The sequence below is a fragment of the Carica papaya genome, chromosome 6 (genome assembly GCF_054855325.1).
Source record: "Carica papaya isolate Zhongbai chromosome 6, ASM5485532v1, whole genome shotgun sequence".
In the NCBI taxonomy this organism is placed as follows: domain Eukaryota; kingdom Viridiplantae; phylum Streptophyta; class Magnoliopsida; order Brassicales; family Caricaceae; genus Carica; species Carica papaya.
The window spans coordinates 17,917,250-17,940,650 of NC_142314.1; the positions used below are offsets into that span (position 1 = coordinate 17,917,250).

Here is a 23,401-nt window from a genome sequence, read left to right on the forward strand (position 1 = left end):
ATTTATCAAAATAAATTTTAATTTTAACTTTAGACTACAAGTAGTTTTAATTTTACATTCTTTATATTTTTATTTAAAAAAATCAGAAATTTTAATTTAGAAGCATAAAAATTGCAACTAAGAACTATAGCTATTTGAAAAAAAGAGTTACATGAACAAAATTCAAAACTTCAAGGCTATTATTCTAAACACAAAAATATAATGAGAAGTATTGTGAAGATGGGTAGGAACTATATCCAATAAGGTTTGGAAAGCGCCATTTCAAGAATTAATAAGCTTGCCAAAATATGCGAGACACTCTTGACTCGTTCTTTTTTAGTCTTCTCTAGGGCTAACTTAATTAGCCAAAAAAACACAAAAAGGGGAACGGGAGGGACCCCGATTAAATTGTTTACAGAGAAGCGAAGATAACCCTAGAAACTGGAAAAACTGAGCCAACTTTGACCTAGAAACGGAGGTACGTTTATCAATTTGTCTGTCCTTCGTCGGTGGTTTTTAATTTCTTCTTAGATCCATTTCCATCGGTTCTTATTCTTCGGGTGCAGAAAATCTTTTGCCATATTCAAGGATTTCTCTCTCTAATTATCTCGGTTTAGATTCAACATTTTCGTTAGTTGCCGCTGCCTTTTCTGTTTCTATATTGTATGAGACTGAATTCATATACGCATATATATTATCTGCGTGTATGTGTATGTGCTTGTATGTATATTGTGTATATTTGTATTTGTACATGTTTGTAGTTATCGTTAAGCAGCCTATGATATTTTGGATGTGTTAAAAATGGAAGTCAAAATTTTAATTTTACGGTTTTTTGGATGCATTAAGAGAACAAATTGAATGAAGAATATCATAAAATTCTACTCACAAACCAGAGTGCGAGGGAAAGAATGAAAACGAGGACAAGCCTACATGGTCATAACATTGCTTTAGTTTGGTGCTTATGTACTGTGTTTAGTGTTTTTACATATGTTTTAGGTAAGTTGAAGCTGATACAAAGAGGAGAGTTGATTGGAAGGGAAAGCACTAGCAAACTGCAGGCTGCATATTTCAGAAAATTTCTCCTCCTTTATTGTGTTATTCACTGAAGTCTATTGAGTGCATGGACGAGTAAATCTGCAGATTTTGAAGGTAGTTGAACTGGCTTTAATTTGATGAGCTAGACTAGAATGGCAGGCTACTCAGGAAGAGGAATCCCTCCAAACGGCTCTGTCTACATCTGTAATCTACCCCAGGGCACAGATGAAAATATGTTGGCTGAATATTTTGGCACCATTGGGGTGATAAAGGTAGGGTGAATTAATGGGCACTGTTTAGAGAGTTCATCCTATCCCATAGTTGCTAAAGATTCTATTCTTTTATTTGTGGTTTATGGTTAGAAAAGACTTGTAATTTAATTAATTCTCTATGCTTAATAGAAAGACAAGCGAACAGGTCAGCCAAAGATTTGGCTGTATCGTGACAAGGTAACAAATGAGCCAAAAGGAGATGCTACAGTTACATATGAGGATCCACATGCTGCATCAGCTGCTGTTGAATGGTTTAACAACAAGGATTTTCATGGTAACATTATTGGGGTTTTTATAGCTGAATCTAAGAGCAAAGATGGAGGAGATTCAAGTGATTTTCTTATATTGGAGGAAAATGCCAAGGATTTGAATGAGGGAAGTGGGAGAGGTAGAGCTCGATTGGATGCTTCAGGGAAACCATGGCAACAAGAGGGAGATTGGTTGTGTCCGAATACAAGGTCTGTGATGTGATATTGGTGAGCAGCTCATTCTAGCTCTTTTGTTCCATGATTTACTGCCTTTATTATGATTTTTATTATGTAAATCATGTCTCATGCTCGTTTCTGGAAGCAGTTGTGGCAATGTAAATTTTGCATTCCGTGGTGTGTGTAATCGCTGTGGAAGTGCTCGACCAGCTGGTGCATCTGGTGGTGGCATGGGGGCTGCTGGCCGTGGGAGGGGTCGTGGCAGCAATGAATCTCCTAACCATGCACGACAAGCTGGTACTTCTGGACTTTTTGGTCCAAATGATTGGCCTTGTCCCATGTAAGACATTCTTCCACTAATTCTTAAGTCACTGTGCAATAAATTAATGAATGTTTATTATCATGTCCACTTGCTATTGTCATGTAATTTTTTACACCTTTACTGTATTTTTGCTTTTAACTAATTGTTGAAGGCTATATTAACCTAGTTTAGTTTCATTGAAATGCAGTAGGTTAGCAACTAGTCGCTAGTAATGTGTTTCAACTTTGTTCTAAAAATGCCTTCAACTTTCGCTTTTCCTGTGGAGGGTGCCTTATGATGTTCTCCATGTTTGTAGTTCTTTTCTTCCTATTAAGTGCTTCAACTTTGAAACCCGAAGACTATGTTATTATGTCAATGTTTGCTGTAGAGGGGTTTTAAGAAATCCTTTCAAGCTTTTGTCTTTGTTTTTTCTATCTTTTTGGATGTGGTAGAAAGACAGTAGGTTAGCAACTAATTGCTAAAATAATGTGTTTCAACTTTTTTCTAAAAATGCTTTGGACTTTCACTTTACTCATGGAGGGCGCCTTATCATTCTCTCCATGTTTGTGGTTCTTGTCTCTAGTGTTCCAACTTTGAAACCTGAAGACAGTATTTTTATGTAAAAGTTTGTTGTAGAGTGGTTATGTAATCCTTTCAAGCTTTTTGTCTTGTTTGTTTCTTTCTTTTTGCATAATAGAAAGGAGGTCTTTTTTGGGATGGTGAAGTATCTGCTTTCTTGGTAGTTTGACATTTCAAAACTTGAGAATAGGCTTTCTTCAATTGGGTGAAAATGACACTGAGGTCTGACTTGGGAGGCTACAGGATAGGATTAGAGTTATCCTTACAAGCATGAAGAATTTCTTTAGGTTCAGTTTCTTATTTGGATTAGCATTAATAGTTTAGTAGGTTTTATATTCAGATTATGTTATGAAGCCCGTGAAGATTAGAGTATATTTACATAGAGATTTAGGCTGCTATTGGTATGCTAGTTTTTGTTTCTTGTAGTTATGTTCATACCTATATGACATTTTTTTTTTCATTTCTTAGGTGAAAATTGTGGAAAAAGAATTGAAATAAAGAAAAATGAAAATTGTAGAAAAAAACATGTATTTTGGTTGAAACTGAACAGAAGGATATGGCACTATTTCAAAAGTAATTTTTTTGTATTTGCTATTTTTAAAAACTGTTTCATGTACACATACACATACGTATTCGCATTCACGTTTGCATTTGTATTTTTGTACATACATATAAAATGGGTTTAAATCACGGAAAGATGCAGCATAATTTTGTAAGTGTTTGAAACTAGGTCCTACACTTTCTTTTGCATCTTTTCTAAAACCTGTATTTTTAAAATATCTTAAACTAGAACATTTCTGAAACTAGGATCTAATAGTAATTTTTTTTCCGTTAAACCACACTTAAATTGACTTTACACCTCCTATTGATAGAGTTAAAGTGATCTAATTGATTTATCAATGATTTCTAACCAATATGGATTTCATTATCACATCTGTGAAGAGTAAAAATGAAAATTTTTGTGAAATTTATTAGATGAATGACTTGCTTGTATTTTTCTTGAAATATAAGAAAAGTATTATTATGCACAGAGGTACCAAGGGGGCGCCGCCCATGTATAAAGTATAATTACAAGTCAATCAAGTGGTTCATGACACACCCAAAATCAAAATGACTTTGCTTGTACTAATCTAAGCCATTTGAAAAATGCAGGTTCTTGAAAGATAGAATTAAATGCATCAGTCTTAATTTGGTACAATAATAAAATAGATGACATCTTTATGTAATGTAACTTATAATATGTTTGCATATATGAGCACACATGCTTATATTGTTACAGTCGATAACGTGAAAGAAAAGGCTAAATACTCATGAACAGCAAGCAGAAAATAGGCAAACGAAAAAGAGTTGTGTGGAAATCTTTTGCTGTCCTTAGCTAGGTTTAGATGTCTTTTATTTTTTCAATTCCTATTTCTTAATTATCTAAATAAATAGGCTAATTAAGGAAGCGTACAATCATGGTGATAAGATTTCAGCCTAAAAATCATGCTGATTAGATTTTAGCCTAAAATCATGGTGGACTTATCCTAGATTTTAGGAAGAAGTCAATCCAATATTTCCTTTTTGTTTGTACTCAATTTTGGCCAAAAAAAAAAGAAGAGGGAAGATTTTTTTTGAAGGTTTAAAATCCTTTTTAACTCTGGAGATTGATGAGTTCTCTCTTGCAAGCCCTGAACTCTAGTTCTACATATCTCACCCCATGACCAGATCCAAATTCTGGGACCACAATCTATATGCATGTATTTAAAGGCATATAATGGATAAGAAATAAAAGCTAGAAAATGTTGACAAGCTACTCGAGGAGCCAAGGCTTTTGTCTGATCTCTTCCAATCCTCTGGCAGCGAAAACAAAGGGTCTTCTCTAGAGGGAAGAGTTGTGGGCTTGGAAGGGCATTAGTGGTCACAGAAAACAAGTGGAGATTATTCCGTCAAGTATATTTTGGGTGGTGTGGGAGGAAAGGAATAAAAGGGCTTTTGATGGAGTTGAGGATGTTGATGGTTTTGATATTCTTAAAAATAGATGGTTTTAGACTTTCGGTTTTTTTGTTAGGGGATCGTCCTCTGTATTTTAGGGAGGATTTAGAGAACTTCTTGATACTCTAATTGATTTGTAAGTTTTGTATATAGACAGCATCCCCTTATATACATTTCACATTTTTTATTTAAAAAAAAGTTTGCTAATCTCTAAAGATATAGGGTGTAAAAATTAAAGTGCATAATCGCTGTTAATTGGCAATACAACCCTTTGTCTCATAGAATGATTTCCCTCATTGGGCTGTGGACAAAATAGTTTTAGAAGCAAGATCTAAAGTGTCCCATTTTACTTTACTCTCAGTAGGTTTCTTGAGAACTTAATTCTCTTACCCATAATATTGCACAATGGTTAACTCATCAATTTTTTTGGGATCCGTTCTATGTTTTGTATTGAATTACTGTATTAACATATTTATGTGTGGGTTAAAAAAACTAGAAAATTTTGTCGTTATATCAAATGTGGCCTCAAACTTTATTTTTCTTTAGCCTTTTATTTTCTTTAACTAGATTTTTGCCCTCTGCTAAGAATGGACTATATAACTGAGATGTGATTATTAATATTTAGACGAAAATAAATTTTTAATTAGACGATCAGTAATAGTTTTAATTAGACATATAAGTATGTAAGCCTATGGATTATTAAACACAGAGACAAACAGATATGTGATTATTTGAGACAATCTTTTTCAATTGTTAAATCCGAGAAACTCTAGCATGTATGTCAAGGTTCCTTAATGTTCACTACTGCTCTCAGCTCGAGATAGCTCCGTAATCCTAAGCGGGTTGGTTATTTTAAATTTTCCAACATCACCAGGAGATGGCCATTTGGGCCCAAGACCTGGTATAATTTCATTTGTTTTGATAGTTCTAGGTTGCATATGGCTTTACACCTTATAATCTATTTATGGTGTCTGTACGTAAGCCCAGAAACATAATTGGTAAGATATTTGGTATACGTGATATTTGAAAATATATGTAGTATATTTTGTTTATTAAGATCTGGTATAAACTATGTACTTGTAGTTTATTTGATATTACAAAAATTTGTTATTATTATTATTTTCTTTTGGTGTTTGAGAACAAATTTTGGATAAATATCTAAAGCATTATAGGTAAATAAATCTTGATGTGTGGTATTATTTATTGGTCTTGTCATGTATTTGCATTGCAGGTGTGGCAATATAAACTGGGCAAAGCGGACAAAGTGCAATATCTGTAACACCAATAAACCTGGTCATAGTGAAGGTGGTGTGAGGTATGACATGATGGTTTCTCCATTAAGAGTGTCTGACATGGTTCTTTATTTGGCATTTATAGATTTCAGTCATTATATTACCATCATATTGGAATAAAATTTAAAAAGAAATAGAAGACCAAAATCAAATTCACTACCAGTAAAAATAGGATGCACAATCAAAGGATCAAAAACAAAGATGGTTATAGACATTAGCTTAGCAAATTGCCATTAAAAAGAGAAGCTTGCACCAATAGCTAAGGAAGAAGCAGAGTCCATGACCATAGTAATGGAACCAAGGAAGCAACTTCTTTTTAACATAAGGGAATCTAGTTCCAGCTTCAAGGACTCTTCCTACTTCCGGCTTGCTACAATTGGTTAGAACAAGACCTCCAAATCTAGCAATCACTTCTATGAGATTTAGGAAAACAGCGGGAATATCAAAATCAACATTGACACTCTCTCTCACAAGATTGAAGAGCTTAACTTGTCTCCTTTCTGAGATGTGTTGGCATTTTATGGACTCTTGAGGACAGTTACGAATCAGTGGGGGAATTTATGATTTTTACTCCGATGGAATTTTATACTCTCCCGAAAATGTTATTTCAGTCCATAAAAATAAAAGCAATTCATTAATTAAACAATAAAAATAATAAGATAAATTATTAATAGATTGTCTTGACTTCACGACCAAATCCTTTGGAACCAAAGAATTGTCAAAACCATCATGGGAAGTCAAAATGTCTGAACCCTCTACAGAGATAAAAATGATTCATCCTTAAGCAATCAGCAATTGAGAAACAAGTTTTTGACTATTTGTTCATTGATTGTTAACCAGTTAAATCTATTCAAAATCAAGCGAGTTTGCCCTTAAACCAGAAACACCAAGAGTCAATTTTATTTGAGATCAGAACACGTTCAAGGAGATTGAATTAGAGAAATATTCTTTTGTAAAAGGAATTAAGCTAGAGTTTATACTCCATTTATTGAAACAAACAAATTTATTACTTTGTGACATGATTTTTATCTGTCCATTTAGATGCAAAATTCGCCGTCATAACTTTATCTAATCCTGATCCCATAAAGTTTCATCAAAGAGTGAAATCTCTGTTTGCTAGCTCCGAAATTAAGATTGCTGCACTTGGGTGGTGATACAGGTCTTCCATGTCTAAGTGAGCAAACAACCCAAGGACTTCCCATTGATACTTCAACCGGTTAAGTTGCTTCATTTTTTCTTCTTGTTGTAGATCCAGGTCAATTTGATTACTTGAATCTAGAGAGTAAGCAGAAGCTAGTATTTACATTGACAGTAAGTGTAAGCAGAGAGAAGTTCTAGACTTCAGAGAGTCAAACCATTAGTTTTTATCTATCATATTTTTGAGAATACAATGAAAAGATATGAGCCAAAACTTGGACTTGAACCTGTATTTTTCCTGTATTTTCTTGAATGAAAAATGTCTAAAAGGATTAAAACAAAATAAAAATCTTATGGTTATCAACAGTGTTGTCACAACCACAGTTAGAGGCTCATCGAGGCACTCCATCAATCAGAGGATCTGTTGGTTTTATTTGTTAGCAATATTCTTCAGAATAAGATATCACTCTATGCTTTCTAGGGCTCCTATTTGACTAGAATAGTCAATGGGACGCAACAACTAAATAAGATTGTAGCTAAATAAGAATAATAAACCTTTCAAAATGATTCTGTGTCTTAGCATTCAGATGCGATAATGGAAATGCTAGAACATGATTTTGAATTTTGTACTTTTAATTAAAACTACAGCAAGAAAGCTGGTAATAGTTATCAACACTTGTCCTTCACAATCTATGTTGTGGTGAAACAATCTTTTCCACTGCATAATTTTCTTTTGAGAAGTTTTCCGCTGTAGGAACAATAAGAACCTATTTTCCAATGAATTGGGTTCTTTCATAAGCCGAGTATTTTTTTTTGGCAGAAGTCTCTTATTCTATTATTAACATTTTGTTGCTTTCTTCTTAGGATTTTAAGAGTAGTTGCAAAAATTACCGCTAATACAAGTTTAAATCTTTTGCTAAAAGGGGTGGAAGAGGCGGTGGCTATAAGGAACTCGATGAAGAAGAAATAGAGGAAACAAAGCGACGTCGGCGGGAGGCCGAAGAAGTAAAGTCTTCTTTCCTAGCTTTATTTGCATCACATTCCATGTTTTCTTTACTTAAAAGTTTTTTCTGACATGCTCAGGATGATGGTGAGTTGTATGATGAGTTTGGAAATCTCAAGAAAAAGTTTCGTGCCAAAATGCAACAAGCTGAAGCAGGACGACCACTTCCTGGAGCTGGGCGGGCTGGCTGGGAGGTTGAGGAACTAGGTACTTGTCTTTAATTTGGCAATTTGTTCACTGCAAATCATATACTTTTCTAGTGTCGGGGTTGCATGATAAAGACTGGTATTCTTCTGAATATTACTATCTGAAACAGCATAAATTGTTTACGAGTTGTTCCTAGTGAGCATGTTAGAAATCTATATTTTATGCATTGCTACAAAGTGTTTAATGCTGGAGATTTCATTAAATTTGGTCCTTTGCTTTTCAAAAGATTTGGCCCCTTTGACATGATCACCTCTGTTTTATAAGTCAGATAAAGACAGTGAATGCTGTATAGATAGGTTTCTTCTATTCAAAACCTTGCACATTATATGCTAAGCCAGAAAAGTGTCATCATTTGTAATGGGGCTCTGTTAGGCTGAGAACATTGGCAACTCAAAACATTTTGGAGGAACTGGCAACTGGAAATAAAATAAATGGGAAAGTAACTAATTGTCTAGAGGAGTAACTAAACATTTGAGTTGACATTATCCTTGTACGGTGCCAAATACTGACTTCTTTTCTCTTATTATATTTATTCTAGCACTGACTTCTTTTCTCTTATTGTATTTATTGTAGCTTATTTATCTTTTTTTCCGATTTGTTGTATCTTATTTATTTTATCTTTTGACTGAAAACTGGATACTATTATTCAGTCACCAGAGGGAGATCATGTACAAATATGGAAAAGATTTGGTACTGGACATAAATCTATAAGGTCCACAAGTTATCATTAACAGTAGTGGCACTGGCTTATCCAAGAGTAGCTTATTTATCTTTTTTCTTATTTTCTTTGTTGTATCTTATTTATTGTATCTTTTGACTGAAAACTGGATAGTGTTATTCAGTCACCAGAGAGGGATCTTATACAAATGTGGAAAAAGATTTGGTACTGGATATATATCTTGAAGGTCCACAAGCTATCTAGCAAGAGTAGCACTGACTTATCCCAGAGTAGCACTGACTTATCCCAGAGTAGCTTATACATCTTTTTTCTTATTTCATTTGTTGTATCTTATTTATTGTCTTTTGATTGAAAACTGGATACTATTATTCAGTTACCAAAGGGAGATCATAAACAGATATGGAAAAGATTTGGTACTGGACATATATCTGTAAGGTCCACAAGCTATCGTTAACAGGAGTGGCACTGACTTATGCAAGAGTAAACTGAATACATCCAATAGTCTCTAACCCTATTAAAATGGTATCAACTCCGTAAAAATTTCCTCTTTCAAAATAATCTAGATTCTGAAGATGTAAGCAAGGATGAGTCCTCCTGCTGTATTCCTCCATTGCTCTTTGGAACACCTGTCAGTCGCTGATTTTTTCCGGACCTGACCCAGCCACCACCTAGTTCCCCACAAAGATAGCAGTTCTCTATGACTGCCTAGTCCAAACATGCCAAAAGGAGGAGATGGTTGGGCATCTTATTGACATACACAAGAAACACTTGTTCACCGGTAATACCTTTCCGGAGAGGTTGTTCATAGTGAGAATCTGCTTTCAGTCATTCATCTGCACAAAAATGCCACCGGCCAAGAGGTTTCCAAGGAATATTGTTCAAAACTCCCAGCAAGAGATGTAGGCTCTTGGTAGCTTTTGACTATGAGCTGGACTTAGCTGTTGAGGCTCCATATCGTCTTGCTCTCTGCCCCAGGCATCCAGGGTGAACATGGCAGCCATACTTATTATAGCAAAGAAGACACTGACCTAGTTCCCAGCCTTTGTTCATTTATCAATTAATTTATTTTCATTATTAGATAATTATTTTCAAAATTTTTGAAGATGCATGGACTGTTAGATTCTTTTGATGATAGGGATGAACATAGACCACCTTTTGTGGGACTTTGGTCTGTTTAATTCCTAAAACTGATACTATATCTGAGGTGGCTACTCCAAATCTGCAGTAGTCTTAGAGAGTTAGGCATTTATGTGTTCTCCAAAATTTTGTAGAGGTGGAAATAAATTATTTCTCTTCCAGTAAGCAAATATTGCGGATGTTGTTTGGTTTCTGTTAGTGTCAAACTCTGTCTAAATATTGCTTGCAACTAATTAGCATTAGCATTTCTTAAAAAAAAAAAAAACTAATTAGCATTAGCATTGTTGATAAGAGTGAGTTTATTTAGAATAAAAAATTATTGATAACAGTGAGTAGATGAGGTTCTTTTGAACTGGATGATACTTCCTGTGTGGTTTTTTCATTAGGAGAGTGAAATTGTGGCAGGTGTTGTGGACAGAAATGGGAGAGAGAGAAGCAGAGACAGGGGAAGAGAACGGGATAAAAATAGAGAACGAGATGATAGGGAGAGGCGCCGAAGTCGAAGCAGGGAAAGGGATAGGGGCAAGGATCGTGGCCGTGACTATGATTATGATCGAGACCGAGACTATGGGCGGGACAGGGATCGTGATCGGGACAGGAACAGGTAGTGTCACAGAAGATTTAAAGATATACCAAGTTCTTGGTTTGTTTTCTCCATGTCTGGGTGGATGGAGTTGTTTTGGGCTGGTGGCCAACATGGGATTTTATTGGAACTTAATTAAATTGGCAACTATAGCCTCCTGATTCTGGAACTAGCTTCTGCACAATTTCTGATAAATATTTTTGAATTATCTGTATTCTGATGTAGTTTCTTGTTAATGATTTCTTCTGTGAGGGAAAGGTTGTTGCCTGGTTAGAATTTGAGCAGAAACAATTTTTGTAGTGACTTGATTGCTGTTCTTTTATAGAATTTGACGTGATATCTGCTCAAGTTACTTCATCACGCTTCTTCTTTTATTGATTTTTGACAAGAAACCAAGCCTCTTGTACCATGACTGCTCTGCCGGCTGGCAAATTAAGGGGCATGGGATGTAGGATTGATTTCTTTGACTTCTGAAACTCTGCAATCAATAAATAGGGTAGTCAGTCAACGTCCTAACTATAAGTTCTAGTTATGCAGGTCACGTGAAATTTGATTGCGTGTAGTCTATTGTGGTTACTTTTTCTTAGGCTAGTTTTTGTGGTTTGTTTAGGTTGACGTCTTTTTGTTAGTAATTTAAATTCTTAGGGATTTTAACGATGAACTTTTAAGTTCATATAGTCTTTTAAGTTATATGATGTTTGGATTTTTTTTTTTTTCCAAAAATCAAAGATGTGAAACTTAATTTTAGACGGATGTTTAAAGCACACCTAATTTTTAGTTAAGACATAAAAATTGGTAAAAGAGACCAAATTTTTCTCAAGTGGAGCTCATATGATTTTTTTTTGGTTGGAACGAATATTGGTCAATTCAGTTAAAAAGTTTCAAAAACCAAAAAAATTAATTGAAAGCCATAATTGATTGAACTGGTCAAACTATATGTAACAGCTGAAAATTAAATCTTCAATTCCCTTGGTATATTGTTGTTAGGACTCAACTTTGATATGTAATTCACCAGCATTTTAATTTTAGTAAAAGAAGTTATTTTATGATATTGAGGGTAAAATTGAGATAAAGAAATAGTTTTAAGAGAAATAAAATTATGGAAGAAGAATTTAAAAGTAAATAAATAGACGGGTAGAAAAGAAATTTAGAGAAAGAAGAGGAGAAGATTCTAGAAATAAAGAAATATACGGGGGCATAATTTGAATTGAAAGGTAACCATGACTCGAGGAGATCATCTATTGAAATACCCGAAGCCTACGATGCCCCAATAAGGGCATAATTCACCGAATTATTCTAGACTATATAGGGTTTGACTACTATTGTGGGCCATATTCGTGCTCATAACAATGATTGTCCTCATCTTGTGGAGGACCAACCAAATCCTGCTCATACCATTTCTAACAACATTTTTGAATTTTGGAGACTAAACCATCCCTCTTTTGATGGTGGACTAGACCCTATAGTAGCTGAGGCTTGGATCATGCAAATTGAGAAGCTCTTCATGATTCTTGAACTCACTGAAGAACAGTAAATCCCTTAGCGACCTTCATGTTCATTGGTGAGGCTGAACACTAGTGGCGTATTAAAAAGGAGATCCTTCCCACCCCTACCACTTGGGACCAATTCTTGGATGCATTACATAGGAACTTCCCAATATACATTCAAGATATGAAAGAGGAGGAATTTTAAAACCTTCATCAAAGAAGCATTTCAGTGAGTCATTATGCTTTCAAGTTTATTTAGCTGTCCCATTTTGCCCTCAAATTGATAGTTATGGAGAGCGAAAAGGCCATAAAATTTATAAAGTGCCTGAGGTCGAATATTTATGACATAGTAGCAATGATGTAGCCCGATACTTATGCAGAGGCCTTAAAAAATGCTAAGTTAGTAGAGGAAATCCTTGCCGCTTGATATTGAAAAATTAACTATGTTAAGGTCCAGAATCAACAAAAACGAAAATTACTCAATTAGGGTCGTGCTGATAAACATTCAAGGATGGCCCCTACTATAGTTGCTTCTCCACCTCTACCTCCTCCCCTAGGTAACACGTTAAATCCTGTGTAGGTGTGCCAAAATTACAGTGGCAACCACAGTAATCGTCCCTGTTACAAGTTGAACAACACTTGCTATAAGTGTGGGAGTACCCAACACTTCATGAAGGATTGCCTTTAGATGCCGAAGGATGCTAGATCTACAGCCAGAGGAAGAGTTTTTCACCTCAAAGAATCAAAGGCCATAGTGAAATCAACTACCATTTAGGGTATGCTTTCTAAACATGACTCCATAACTCGTACTTTGATTGATACTGGTTTCACTAATTCTTTTGTGTCTTATAAATTTATTAGAAACTTATTGGCAAAACCAAGACACATAGGGAAAATTTTAATTGTCGAAACCCTTTCCAAATCAACCTTGGAAGTCCATGTTGTATACAAGTGTTGCAAAGTGAGCATCTCAAGTAAAGAGTTAGCTATAGATCTCATACTTCTAGACTTTTGGGGCTTCAACGTGATTTTAGGTATAGATTGGCTGGAAGCTTATTGTGCTATCATAGACTATTACAACAAAACTATGACTCTTCACCTTCCTAAGAGGAATCTCTTTCGTTGACGTGTTGTATAAACCTTTATTTTGTAATTAAAATAGGTATTTGAATGGTAATCATTTTTGGATTTTATTTTACCTATGTGCATTAAATCTTTAAATAAAAATTGTTGTTTTTCCTAATATCTTTTCTGCATATAGGAAATCATGGATTCTAAAAACTTCATACAATCAATACCGATTGTTTATGACTATTTAAATATTTTTTCTGAAGAACTTTCGGATATGCCACCCAAATGGTAAATTGAGTTCTCCATTAACCTATTGTTAGGGACATTTCTGATCTCTAAGGCTCCCTATTGTATGGGTCGTACAGAACTTAAAGAGTTGAACTGTCAATTATTCGCACTATTGACCAATAGGTTGATCAGATCCAATAGTTCCGTGTGTGGGGTGCTCCGGTGCTATTTGTTAAGAAGAAGGATGAGGCCCTCAAGTTGTGCATTAACTATAAGGAACTGAAACAGGTGACTATAACGAACAAGTATCCATTGCCCCATATTGATGACTTATTTGACCAGCTTCAGGGCACAACTCTCTTTTCCAAGATCGACCTCTGTTTTAGTTATTATCAGTTGTAGGTCAGAGTTGAGGACATTCCCAAGATGACATTATGAACTAGGTATGGCCATTATAAATTCTGGGTTATGCTTTTCATACTGACTAATGCTCTTGCAGTTTTTATAGAACTAATGAACAAAATTGTCAAACTCGTGCTGGATAATTATACCATTGTCTTCATCGATGATATACTCGTGCATTCCAAGAATCCTACAGAACATGCTACCCATCTAGCATATGTTTTGGAGATACTCTGACAATATAGATTATATGCTAAACTTAGTAAATGCACCTTCTGCTTATATTGAATCTCCTTCCTTAGTTACATTATTTCCGGTGATGGTGTTTATGTAGACCCCTCAAAGATTGAGGCTGTGATAAATTAGAAGTGAACAAACTGATGCTTTTGAAGTCCATAACTTCCTGGGTTTAGCAAAGTATTACTTTTGATTTGTGAAGGTTTCTCCAACATTGTTAGCCTATTAACCCAACTCACCAAAAAGTGAGCTATATTTCTTTGGGACTCGATATGCGAAGAAAGCTATCTTTAACTCAAGCTCTGTTTAACTTTTGCTCCGGTATTGATAATTCTCGATAGTACCTGTGGATTTTAAGTTTATTGTAATGCATCGAACTTTAGTTTTTGATGTGTGTTTATGCAGTATGGTAGGGTTGTAGCCTATGGTTCAAGGTAGTTGAAGTTCCATGAATAAAAGTACCCCATTCATGATCTCGCGTTGGCAACCATTGTTTTTACTCTCAAAATCTGGCGATATTATTTAGAAGGTGAAACTTTTAAAATTTATACCGATCACAAAAGTTTGAAGTACATGTTCACTCGAAGAAACTCAATATGAGACAGAGATGCTGAATGGATCTCTTAAAGGATTATGACTACAAGATCCTATATAAGCCTGGAAAGGGTAATTTTGTTGTCGACGCCTTTAGCAGGAAGAACTCCTCCCTTTTGGCACATATGATGATTTCAAGATAGAAAATACTTGAAATAGTTCAAAATCTTTGACTGAATCATCGTGGTGAGGGTAACCCACTCTCATTTAGAGAATCAGGGAAGCTCAATCCACAGATCCTAGTGTAGAAAGACATAAGAACAAATTGGAACAGGGAGATTAGTAAGATTTTAGAATGTTCGATGACGAAACTCTCAGGTTTGGAGATCGTTTGTGGTTGCCCAATGACCTCGAACTCAAATTAGACATTCTGAAGAAACCTCATACCTCCAAGTTGACCATCCACCCCAAAAGCACTGAAATTTAGTGAGATCTGAGGCTTTGCTTCTAGTGGCCAGGTATGAAGCGCAACATAGTTGACTTTATTTCCAAGTATCTAACTTGTCAACTAGTTAAAGTGGAACACCAAAGGCTCAATGGTCTCCAATAGTGCCTCCCAATTCTAGAATAAAAATGAAAACATGTGACCATGGACTTCGTCATGGGATTATCAATGACTAGCTTAGTTCAAAAATGTTATATGGGTTATAGCTGACAGACTGACTGAGTCTACCCACATTTTAGTAGTAAAATCCATTGATTCTGTCAGCACATTGACTAGGTTATATGTTTAAGAGATTGTCAGACTCCATGGTATTCCAGTATATATGGTTTCTGATAGAGACCCTTGTTTCACTTCTCAATTTTGGACACGCTTCCAAGAAGTTTTTGGCACCAAATCTCTCCTTCAAAACTACTTATCATCCACAAACAGATGGTCAGTTTGAGAGAATTATTCAGAATCTGGAGGATATGTTAAGGGTTTGTGTGTTGGATTTTAAAGGTAGTTGGGACATATATTTACCACTGGCGGAATTCGCTTACAACAATAGTTTTCACTCCATTATTGAGATGACCCCTTATAAAGTCCTTTATGGTAGGTCCTGCCGATCTCTAACATGTTAGAATGAAGTTGGAAACATTCCTCTGGACCAAACCTTATTTAAGACACTGTGGATAAAAGTGCCGTCATCCGCAAGAATCTCCTTATTACTCAGAGCTGACAAAAGAGTTACACCAATAATCAAAGGAAGGATTTAGAATTTGCTATGACTGACCATGTCTTCCTCAAGGTCTTTCCACCCAAAGAAAACATGCGATTTGGGAAGAGAGGTAAATTAGTTCTCACTTCATGGGACCCTTCAAAGTGTTGGAAAGTGTTGGTCCTGTAACTTAACTTCTTGCCTCACTACCTGAGGTCACTGGTCTTCATGACGTATTCCATGTCTCGATGCTCCGGAAGTATCATCATGATCCTTCCACATCATTCTCCATTAACGAATCTCAGTGCTATCATATACGACCTACTCAGAGTATCCTATCAAGATCATCGGTCAACAAGAGAGAGTTCTCAGCTCCAGGAGGTGCCTGAAACTTTATGATTTCTAGGCCTTATGGCCTTCAACAATTAATTTTCTAGTGGTACTCTAAATTATGATTGCATGTTTTTCAATATGAAATGATTGTTTTAATTATTTCTAAATTGCTTTTAAACATTTAATTATTTTATTTTATTGGGTTTTTAATTTATTTTATTTATCAAAATATTTTGTGATTATTTTAGGAGGAAATAACGACGAAAACAGAGGAAAAATAAGAAAATGGCAGAAAATCCTGCGAACCTGCTGCTGGAAAAGCAGCCTATGAGCTCGAGCATGCATGCCCGTGCGCATGCCTGTGCGTATGTCGTGTCCCGCCCTGCGTGCAACATTGCCTTACGCATGACGGCGCGCTATTGCGTCAGTCACATCACGTATGGCAGCATGCCTGCATGGCCGTACGCGCATGCACCTGCATGCACATGCCTGCAGCTGCCTGCGTGCTGATAGCACGCAATAACATCGCTTCAGCTCCTGCACGAGGTCATGTTGCTTCGATTGCAGTACTAGCTTGTCTCGTCGGCCATCCCGTCGTTAGCTGCCCCTTTCTCTATTCGCCACGTCTCCCCGCGGACGGATTCCACACGGCGAGCATCCAAGACTTTTTCCATGGCTATTTGAAGAGCATTTTTTCTTCATTTCCATTTCCTTCTTCCATCTTCCACTTTCCAAAGAAAACTTAGAGAAAGAAGGAGAGTTTAGAGAGAGAAAGAAAGTAAAAAAACAAAGGAAAAGAGTAGAAAATTTCAAGGATCTCTAGAATCCTCCTCTCACCTCCTAGAAAGACAAGTCAGGCTAAGATTTTAGTAAGGGGAACTTTTAGTATTTTCTTTTATATTTTTAAGTAAGATTTTTAAATAAGCTATATTGAGAAATTGAATGATCTTGATGCATGAACTTTTATTGTGATTGATTGTTAAATTATTTAAATAGGAAAATATGGATGTTATGCATGATGAATACAAAATATGATGATCTGAAGTACTAACGTGACTGTAGGGAGAAATTCCAGTTACTTAGTAAGTAGTAATCAGAATTCGTGCCAACCCGAAGACAAAACCCAGAAGAAGCTTCTACCAAGAAAACAGAGTCAAAATTCAGAGACAAGACCCAATCTTGTGAAGCCAAAAGATCCAGTTTGTACAAGCCTAAATAAGGTAAGATGGATCATCGACGCCATCAAGGCTTGAAAGCCCTACGGGTTGCTAAAATAACCGGCTCGAGGAAGCATCAAAGACAATGAGTTGTGGGCTTTTAGATTAATCTAGGAAGACGAAGACCCAACTCTATGGCCCATTGAAAATCCTAAAACCTGACATAAAGACGGCGCATCAAAGGTAACGCATGGAGGGGGAGCATCTGGGGGTGGGCGACTTGAGCCACCCCACCCACTTCATGGCCTGCTAGGCTTGACTCGCAGGCTAGCAAGCCACATGCAAGAGAAGAACGTGTGACCCATGCCGCATGTCCATGAAGATAGGCCAATAGAGGCCCACCAAGAAGACCCGATGGCTGACCCTCAATTTAAGACCTGACCCAATGGATTCGCACCCAAGGAGGAAGCCATTGGGCTGACTGAACAACCTAGCAAGCAGGCTGCCACACCTGGCCCAACAGCAACCGCAGGCCCAATCGAGGAGAGTCCCGAGTGGGCTGCGAAATCGTAAGGCCTTCAGGCCACGCGCACGTGCCGGCTCGGCTTGAGCCGCACGCATGCGTGCGAGCCTCCCTAACTCGCACGGATTTTGTGTGTGAAGTGTGTGGGAGAAAGGGGAGAGATGGCATACCTTTTAGACTCATTTTTTTACCAGATGTTCCATGTAATTTTCAAGACAAAAAATCAGCAAATTCACTAGGTAATTATCCTCTATTATTTAATTAATATTCTTTAATATATTTAAATTTCAAATCTATTCAGGGATTAAATAATGTAATAACTTAACCTTAGAATTATCGTAGGCTATTATTTTCTTATGTAATTTTACTCCTAAGATTATATTCTATTATTATTTTAATGTAAAATTCTATCTTTAGGATTATTTAACTAATTATCTTGTAATTATATAGGATAAAATGAATATTTTATTATGTAATTATCCTAGAATTAGATAAAATTTTATTTGAGATATTGTTTTATTAATTTCTTTAAGAGATTGTAATCATGTAGAATTATTTTGAGAAAATTTATAAATAGGCATTTGCTCATAGGTTATAAACACATCAAGTACAATCAATTTGAAATAAATTCTTGAAAGTTTAAGCTTTTTTTCAATTAGCATTTTTGCATATCTAACTTCTTCAAGTTCTTCAAGAAGCAAGATTTTTCAGAAGTCTTGTTGAGCCAAAGAATAGGGATCATGACTTTTTTTCTTTCCTTATTTTTATTCCTTATTCTTTGTTTTTACATTCCTTTTAGGATTGCAGATTCAATTAGAGGGAGATATTTTCTAGACGATTAAGTTTTAGTATTGCATTCATTGAGTGGGTTATAAGAGTTTATTCGATCCTCCACATACCTTCCCGCATCAAGTACATATGGGTTTGGTCCTTTACTTTACCTTTGCTAATGGTAAAGAGGGTCATTCTAGGGGGCCTTGGGCTGGATATGGTATTAGACCCCCACTGAGTTCTAAATGTGTGACCGTTATGAATGAAAACAAAATAATAAAGAGGAAAGAATAAAAATCCGTTTGATTAGTATCTCTTCGAGACTTTTATCTCTTTCTACTCTACATCTTAAAATGTTAGTGAACAACTTCTTGTGAATGAGATTGGCATATCTCTGATGAGAGTGGATTCGCAATGTTATATGTAAGGCCATAGTGACGAAGTACGACCGTGGTTATTAGATTATATCCAATATGGAAATGGAACTGATTGTCATTCACAGTGGTAGTTGGGGATTCCCTCCACCTTTAGTAGATATATGTTGGAATAATTTTGTGTCGAGGTCGGTAAAAGACGTAAATAAAGCAAACATGACTAGAATAGTTATTGATACTTTAAGGTAATTTTGTATGATGGTTCTTCTATTATTATCATGATCTTGTTATGCACTTAGTTGTTTTAACTAGTTTCAATTCTAATAACTGATTATGATTTAACAATCTTTCCTCTCTGTCTTTATTGTTTAGTATGCTAATAATGTTAAGATGGTTTTCTTAAAGAAAGATAAAAGTTTTTTTAGACATTTGAAAATGAACTCATCCTGGGACGAACTCTTACTGAGTTATATAGAACTCACTCCAATCTATGCCCCTTTTTAGATGACAGAAGTGGTGATTCACTCGCTGAGTTGCCCCTTGAAGCTTGTTTGGATTCCTTCACTGGATCCTTAGGATGATTATGAGTGCTATATTTTGTCCACACTCTAATGGGACCATTTGTAATGATTGAAGTGGCTTTTTTGACTTTTGTGTATTTAAATTTTGGTAGCTAACTTCTTGGCCTAAGTTGTAAACATCAAAACCTTTGTTTTGTTGTAAGGGATTCTATTCTCCGTTGCACATATTTTTATTACTTGCACTCGTATCTGTTTATGCTATCAGGCTCCTTTTTACCCCATTGGGTATCTGGAATATTAAATTCATTGTTCTTCATGATGTATTCTATGTCTCGATGCTCTAAAAGTATCATCATGATCCTTCCCATACCATTATGCACCAATAACTCTCAGTGCTATCAGATATGACCTACTTGGAGTATCCTATCGAGATCATCAATTGACAAGAGAGAGTTCTCAAATCCAGAAGGATCCTTATGGTCAAGGTTGTCTAACAATATCACTTACCTGAGGAAGCTACTTGGGAACTTGAAGATGAGATGTGGGAAAAGTATCCTGAACTATTCCAATTTTAAATTTAGAGGACCAAATTTTTGTAAGGAGGGGAAGATGTAACAATCCTCACTTTGTTATCTTATAAACCTTGAAACATTTTCATTTATTTTATTTTACTAATTTTATTTTAATGTTTTTGTAAATAGTTTAAGAAATTAAATGCATGAATCATTCAAAAAAAAGAATGAGAAGAGAGAAAGTTTATAAAACAACATGAGAGATTACATAATTCCTAAAAATAGCCCCACAGGATTTATTTATAGAAGCTAACTCACGGCTCACGCAGAAAGCCTCACATGCATTTACATGCCTTGTGGGCATTTTTCCCCCACCCTTGTGATAGGACGTGCACGCCTGCACATATGCAGACACGCTCTGCTCGTCTCCCACTAGCCAGCTGCCTGTATGGTGCAGACCACTATCAACTCCGCAACATCATTCTGTCACTTGTCACACATTGATCAGCCCTAACCTATACGGTGAACCATCGAAAGCAACTAATGGCCTCCATCCTTTGCATGTGATCAAACGGTCTTCCTTCCTCTTAGCTTACCCTATCTTGTCTTTTTCTTCTTTCTCCCTCACTTTTCTTTATTTATTCATTATAAGGGATAAAAAGTTTTGAGAGTCGCGAGTGAATCGAGAGTCTTTTATGAGTGAAAGATCATGAGGTGGCCACTGTCGATGCCTCCCTTTCCATCGCTGCACTCAGGGCAAGCTTACCATCGCGTCGGTCCCTTTTTCCTCGAGTGGTAAGACTCGACCTTTGTCTCGTTGTTCTTTTTTTCTTTTGATACCTCTCCTTTTCACAACAGTTCTTTTTTTTCTTTTTAAAATAAAATACAGATAGATTTAACATTTTCTGAAGCTGTCCTCTACCCTCTACTGTAATGGTTTTCTTCTTCGAACCTGAGAGCTTTTCACCACATTTTGGAATCTAAACAAGATCGACCTTTAGGTAAGGATGGAAGTAATATTTTGATGCTTTTAATTGGTTTTATATGGCATTTGAAATTGTTAAAAATGTTATGGGATTGCGTGCATGAACGTTTGTGAGGTGTACATGTGTTTAGAATGGTTTTTAGTATGTTATCGATTGATTTTCTACTATCATTTTGTTGGAAATGCAATTGGGTGTTTATGCCTTACTTGGGAAGTTGATTTTACAGAGTGTGAGCGTAAAATGACATTCAAAAATCGAGGGAAAAAGCCTTTGCCTTGGCTCAATGTGACGAAGACACTGACGTGCCGAGATAGCAGTCAACACAGGCATGATCGCGTGTCTAATGTGCGAGGGGCACTATCCAGGCATGCCTGAGTGCCGGGACAAGGCCCCTAACATGTTGTATGCATATAGCAGCAGCACACTCATGTATGGGCTTCGCCAGGCGCTCATGCATGCTGAGGGTGCCTAAGGAAGACATGCGCGTGCATGCACGGGACTGCCCAAGCATGCCCATAGTGCAGGGTTAACCCCTTAGCATGTACAACGCATGTGCATGTGCATTGCTCGACCGGGCATTATGCGCGGGTAAACATACGTGATGGCACTCTATACCGCACGAGTGATGAAGCAAAGACATGTTGTGCCATGCGAATGGGCTACACACGCGATCGTATTGTGTTGCGTGAGCGTGCACGAGTGTACTGTGTTGCGTGAGCACGCAAACATGTCTCATTGCGCGAAGAGAAATGTGCATCCGTGCATGGGGGCCTATCCTGACATGCCTAAGTGTCTGAACAGCCTGTCCTAGGTGCGCTACAATGCGCAGCCTAATTGGGCTATGCGACCTTGCGAGGCACACTTGTGTATCAAGAGGGCTATACGACTGACCTTTGTCTCGCCTAGTTGGGGAGTGTAAAGAGGGTTTTCCCTTGTGGGCCTTGGACCAAATATGGGCCTTAATGGGCTGGGTTTGCTCGTTGTGTAACATCCTAAATCTTTATGCTTTAGCATATAGTCAAAACTCTATTAATTTGGGCATAATGGTCAACTTTAAATTTCAATCGATAATAAATTTATTTGCATTATATATTATTAATATTTTTGCATTTTAATCTTTATCATGTTTTGTATTATTAAATTTGTATTTGATTGTATAAAATATTTAAATTTAATTTTATCTTTAATTTATAATTATGAGGTTTCAAAAAGGTAAAATAAAATAGGTATTTGTTTAATTAAAATTTTCATTTATAATCTTATCTTTAAATTATATTTTTGAATTTCAAAAATAAGAGATGAAAAAGAGAGAAAAGAAAGACAAAAAAAAAAAAAAGAAAGGAAAACTAAAAAGGTGGAAAAGCCCCACACTCGCCCCTATACTCCCGCCATACTACGTGGTCTCACGGACACCCACTCCTTACCCACATCACCACCACCACTCTTCTTTCTTGGATGCTTGCCATGTGGTACACATCCAAGCCTTCTTTATACTTATTTAAGGGCTCTATTTTTCCTCATTTTCCACACTTTATTTTTCTTCTATTTTACTTTCTATAGAGAGATTTTAGAGTGAGAAAGAGTAAATTTTAGAGAGAGAAAGAAACAAGAAAGAAGGAAAAGAAGTAGGAGTTTTATAAGCTTCTTCAAGGAATTTATAGAAGCCATTTCCTCCACTTTTAAAAGACTAAGTTGACTCAGGTTACGGTAAAGAATTCTTTAGTATTTTCATCTATATTTCTAAGTGCTTATTTTAGTTAATTAATTTGATAAAATTGGATATTTGTTGAAATTAATTTCTATACTTGTTTGGTGATTTATTTTTGACAATAATTCATGATAAATGTGTTATAATGATAATTTGAGATACGTGTGGAATTGACCCTTTGTCTTACCATTAGTAATGGCAAATAGGGTTGTTTTAAGGAGCTCAGGCTTTAAAGAATCTCGATGGTCAAATCCAGGTGTAATGAGCCTTTGGCTGAATATGTTGTTAAACCCCATTGAGTTCTGGACGTGAGGTGTGATACATGATAGTGTGTCGTATGACTATGATGCATTCCTACAAGGATTGATGTTTGGTATTATTAAACCTATTTGTTTGATGTATAATTCTCTATGGTGATTGATAATTGTTTAACTATGAAAATATTGAATATAATTCATAAAAATATGATGATTAAAAATTGTATGCGGGTTTAGCCCTTCTCCTTACCTTGGTAATGGTGAAGAGGGTTATTCTAATGGACAGACCTTGGTTCAAGAGCATCGACCCAAAGGTCGAGTCTGGGTAAAACGAATCTTCAGACCGGATACGTGAAATAAGCCTTCGGGCTGGATACATGAAATGAGCCTTCGAACTAGATATGAGCCTTTAGACTAGATTAGTTGTGGAATCCTTATCAGGTTTAGAAATGGTTGCATTAGACATGTAATATGCATATGAAAAGAATATAAAAT

At 36.1% G+C, this 23,401-nt stretch overlaps 1 protein-coding gene across 3 annotated transcripts; it reads left to right on the plus strand.

The window, feature by feature from the left end:
* Positions 1-257: 257 nt before the first annotated feature.
* Positions 258-10,960, plus strand: TAF15 (TBP-associated factor 15). Of its 3 annotated transcripts, none has more exons than XM_088222463.1 (8): positions 258-457; positions 976-1,286; positions 1,416-1,744; positions 1,860-2,051; positions 5,797-5,880; positions 7,918-7,999; positions 8,078-8,204; positions 8,855-9,304. In XM_088222463.1, the coding sequence occupies exons 2-8, from the start codon at positions 1,167-1,169 to the stop codon at positions 8,905-8,907; spliced, it is 987 nt and encodes a 328-aa protein (XP_088078589.1). In that variant the 5' UTR covers positions 258-457; positions 976-1,166; the 3' UTR covers positions 8,908-9,304. The 3 variants fall into 3 exon arrangements, with proteins under 3 accessions (XP_088078589.1, XP_021910439.1, XP_021910431.1); XM_022054747.2 differs by lacking the exon at positions 8,855-9,304 and adding an exon at positions 10,426-10,960 and having other exon boundaries at positions 264-457; positions 956-1,286; XM_022054739.2 differs by lacking the exon at positions 8,855-9,304 and adding an exon at positions 10,426-10,960 and having other exon boundaries at positions 264-457.
* Positions 10,961-23,401: the final 12,441 nt, after the last annotated feature.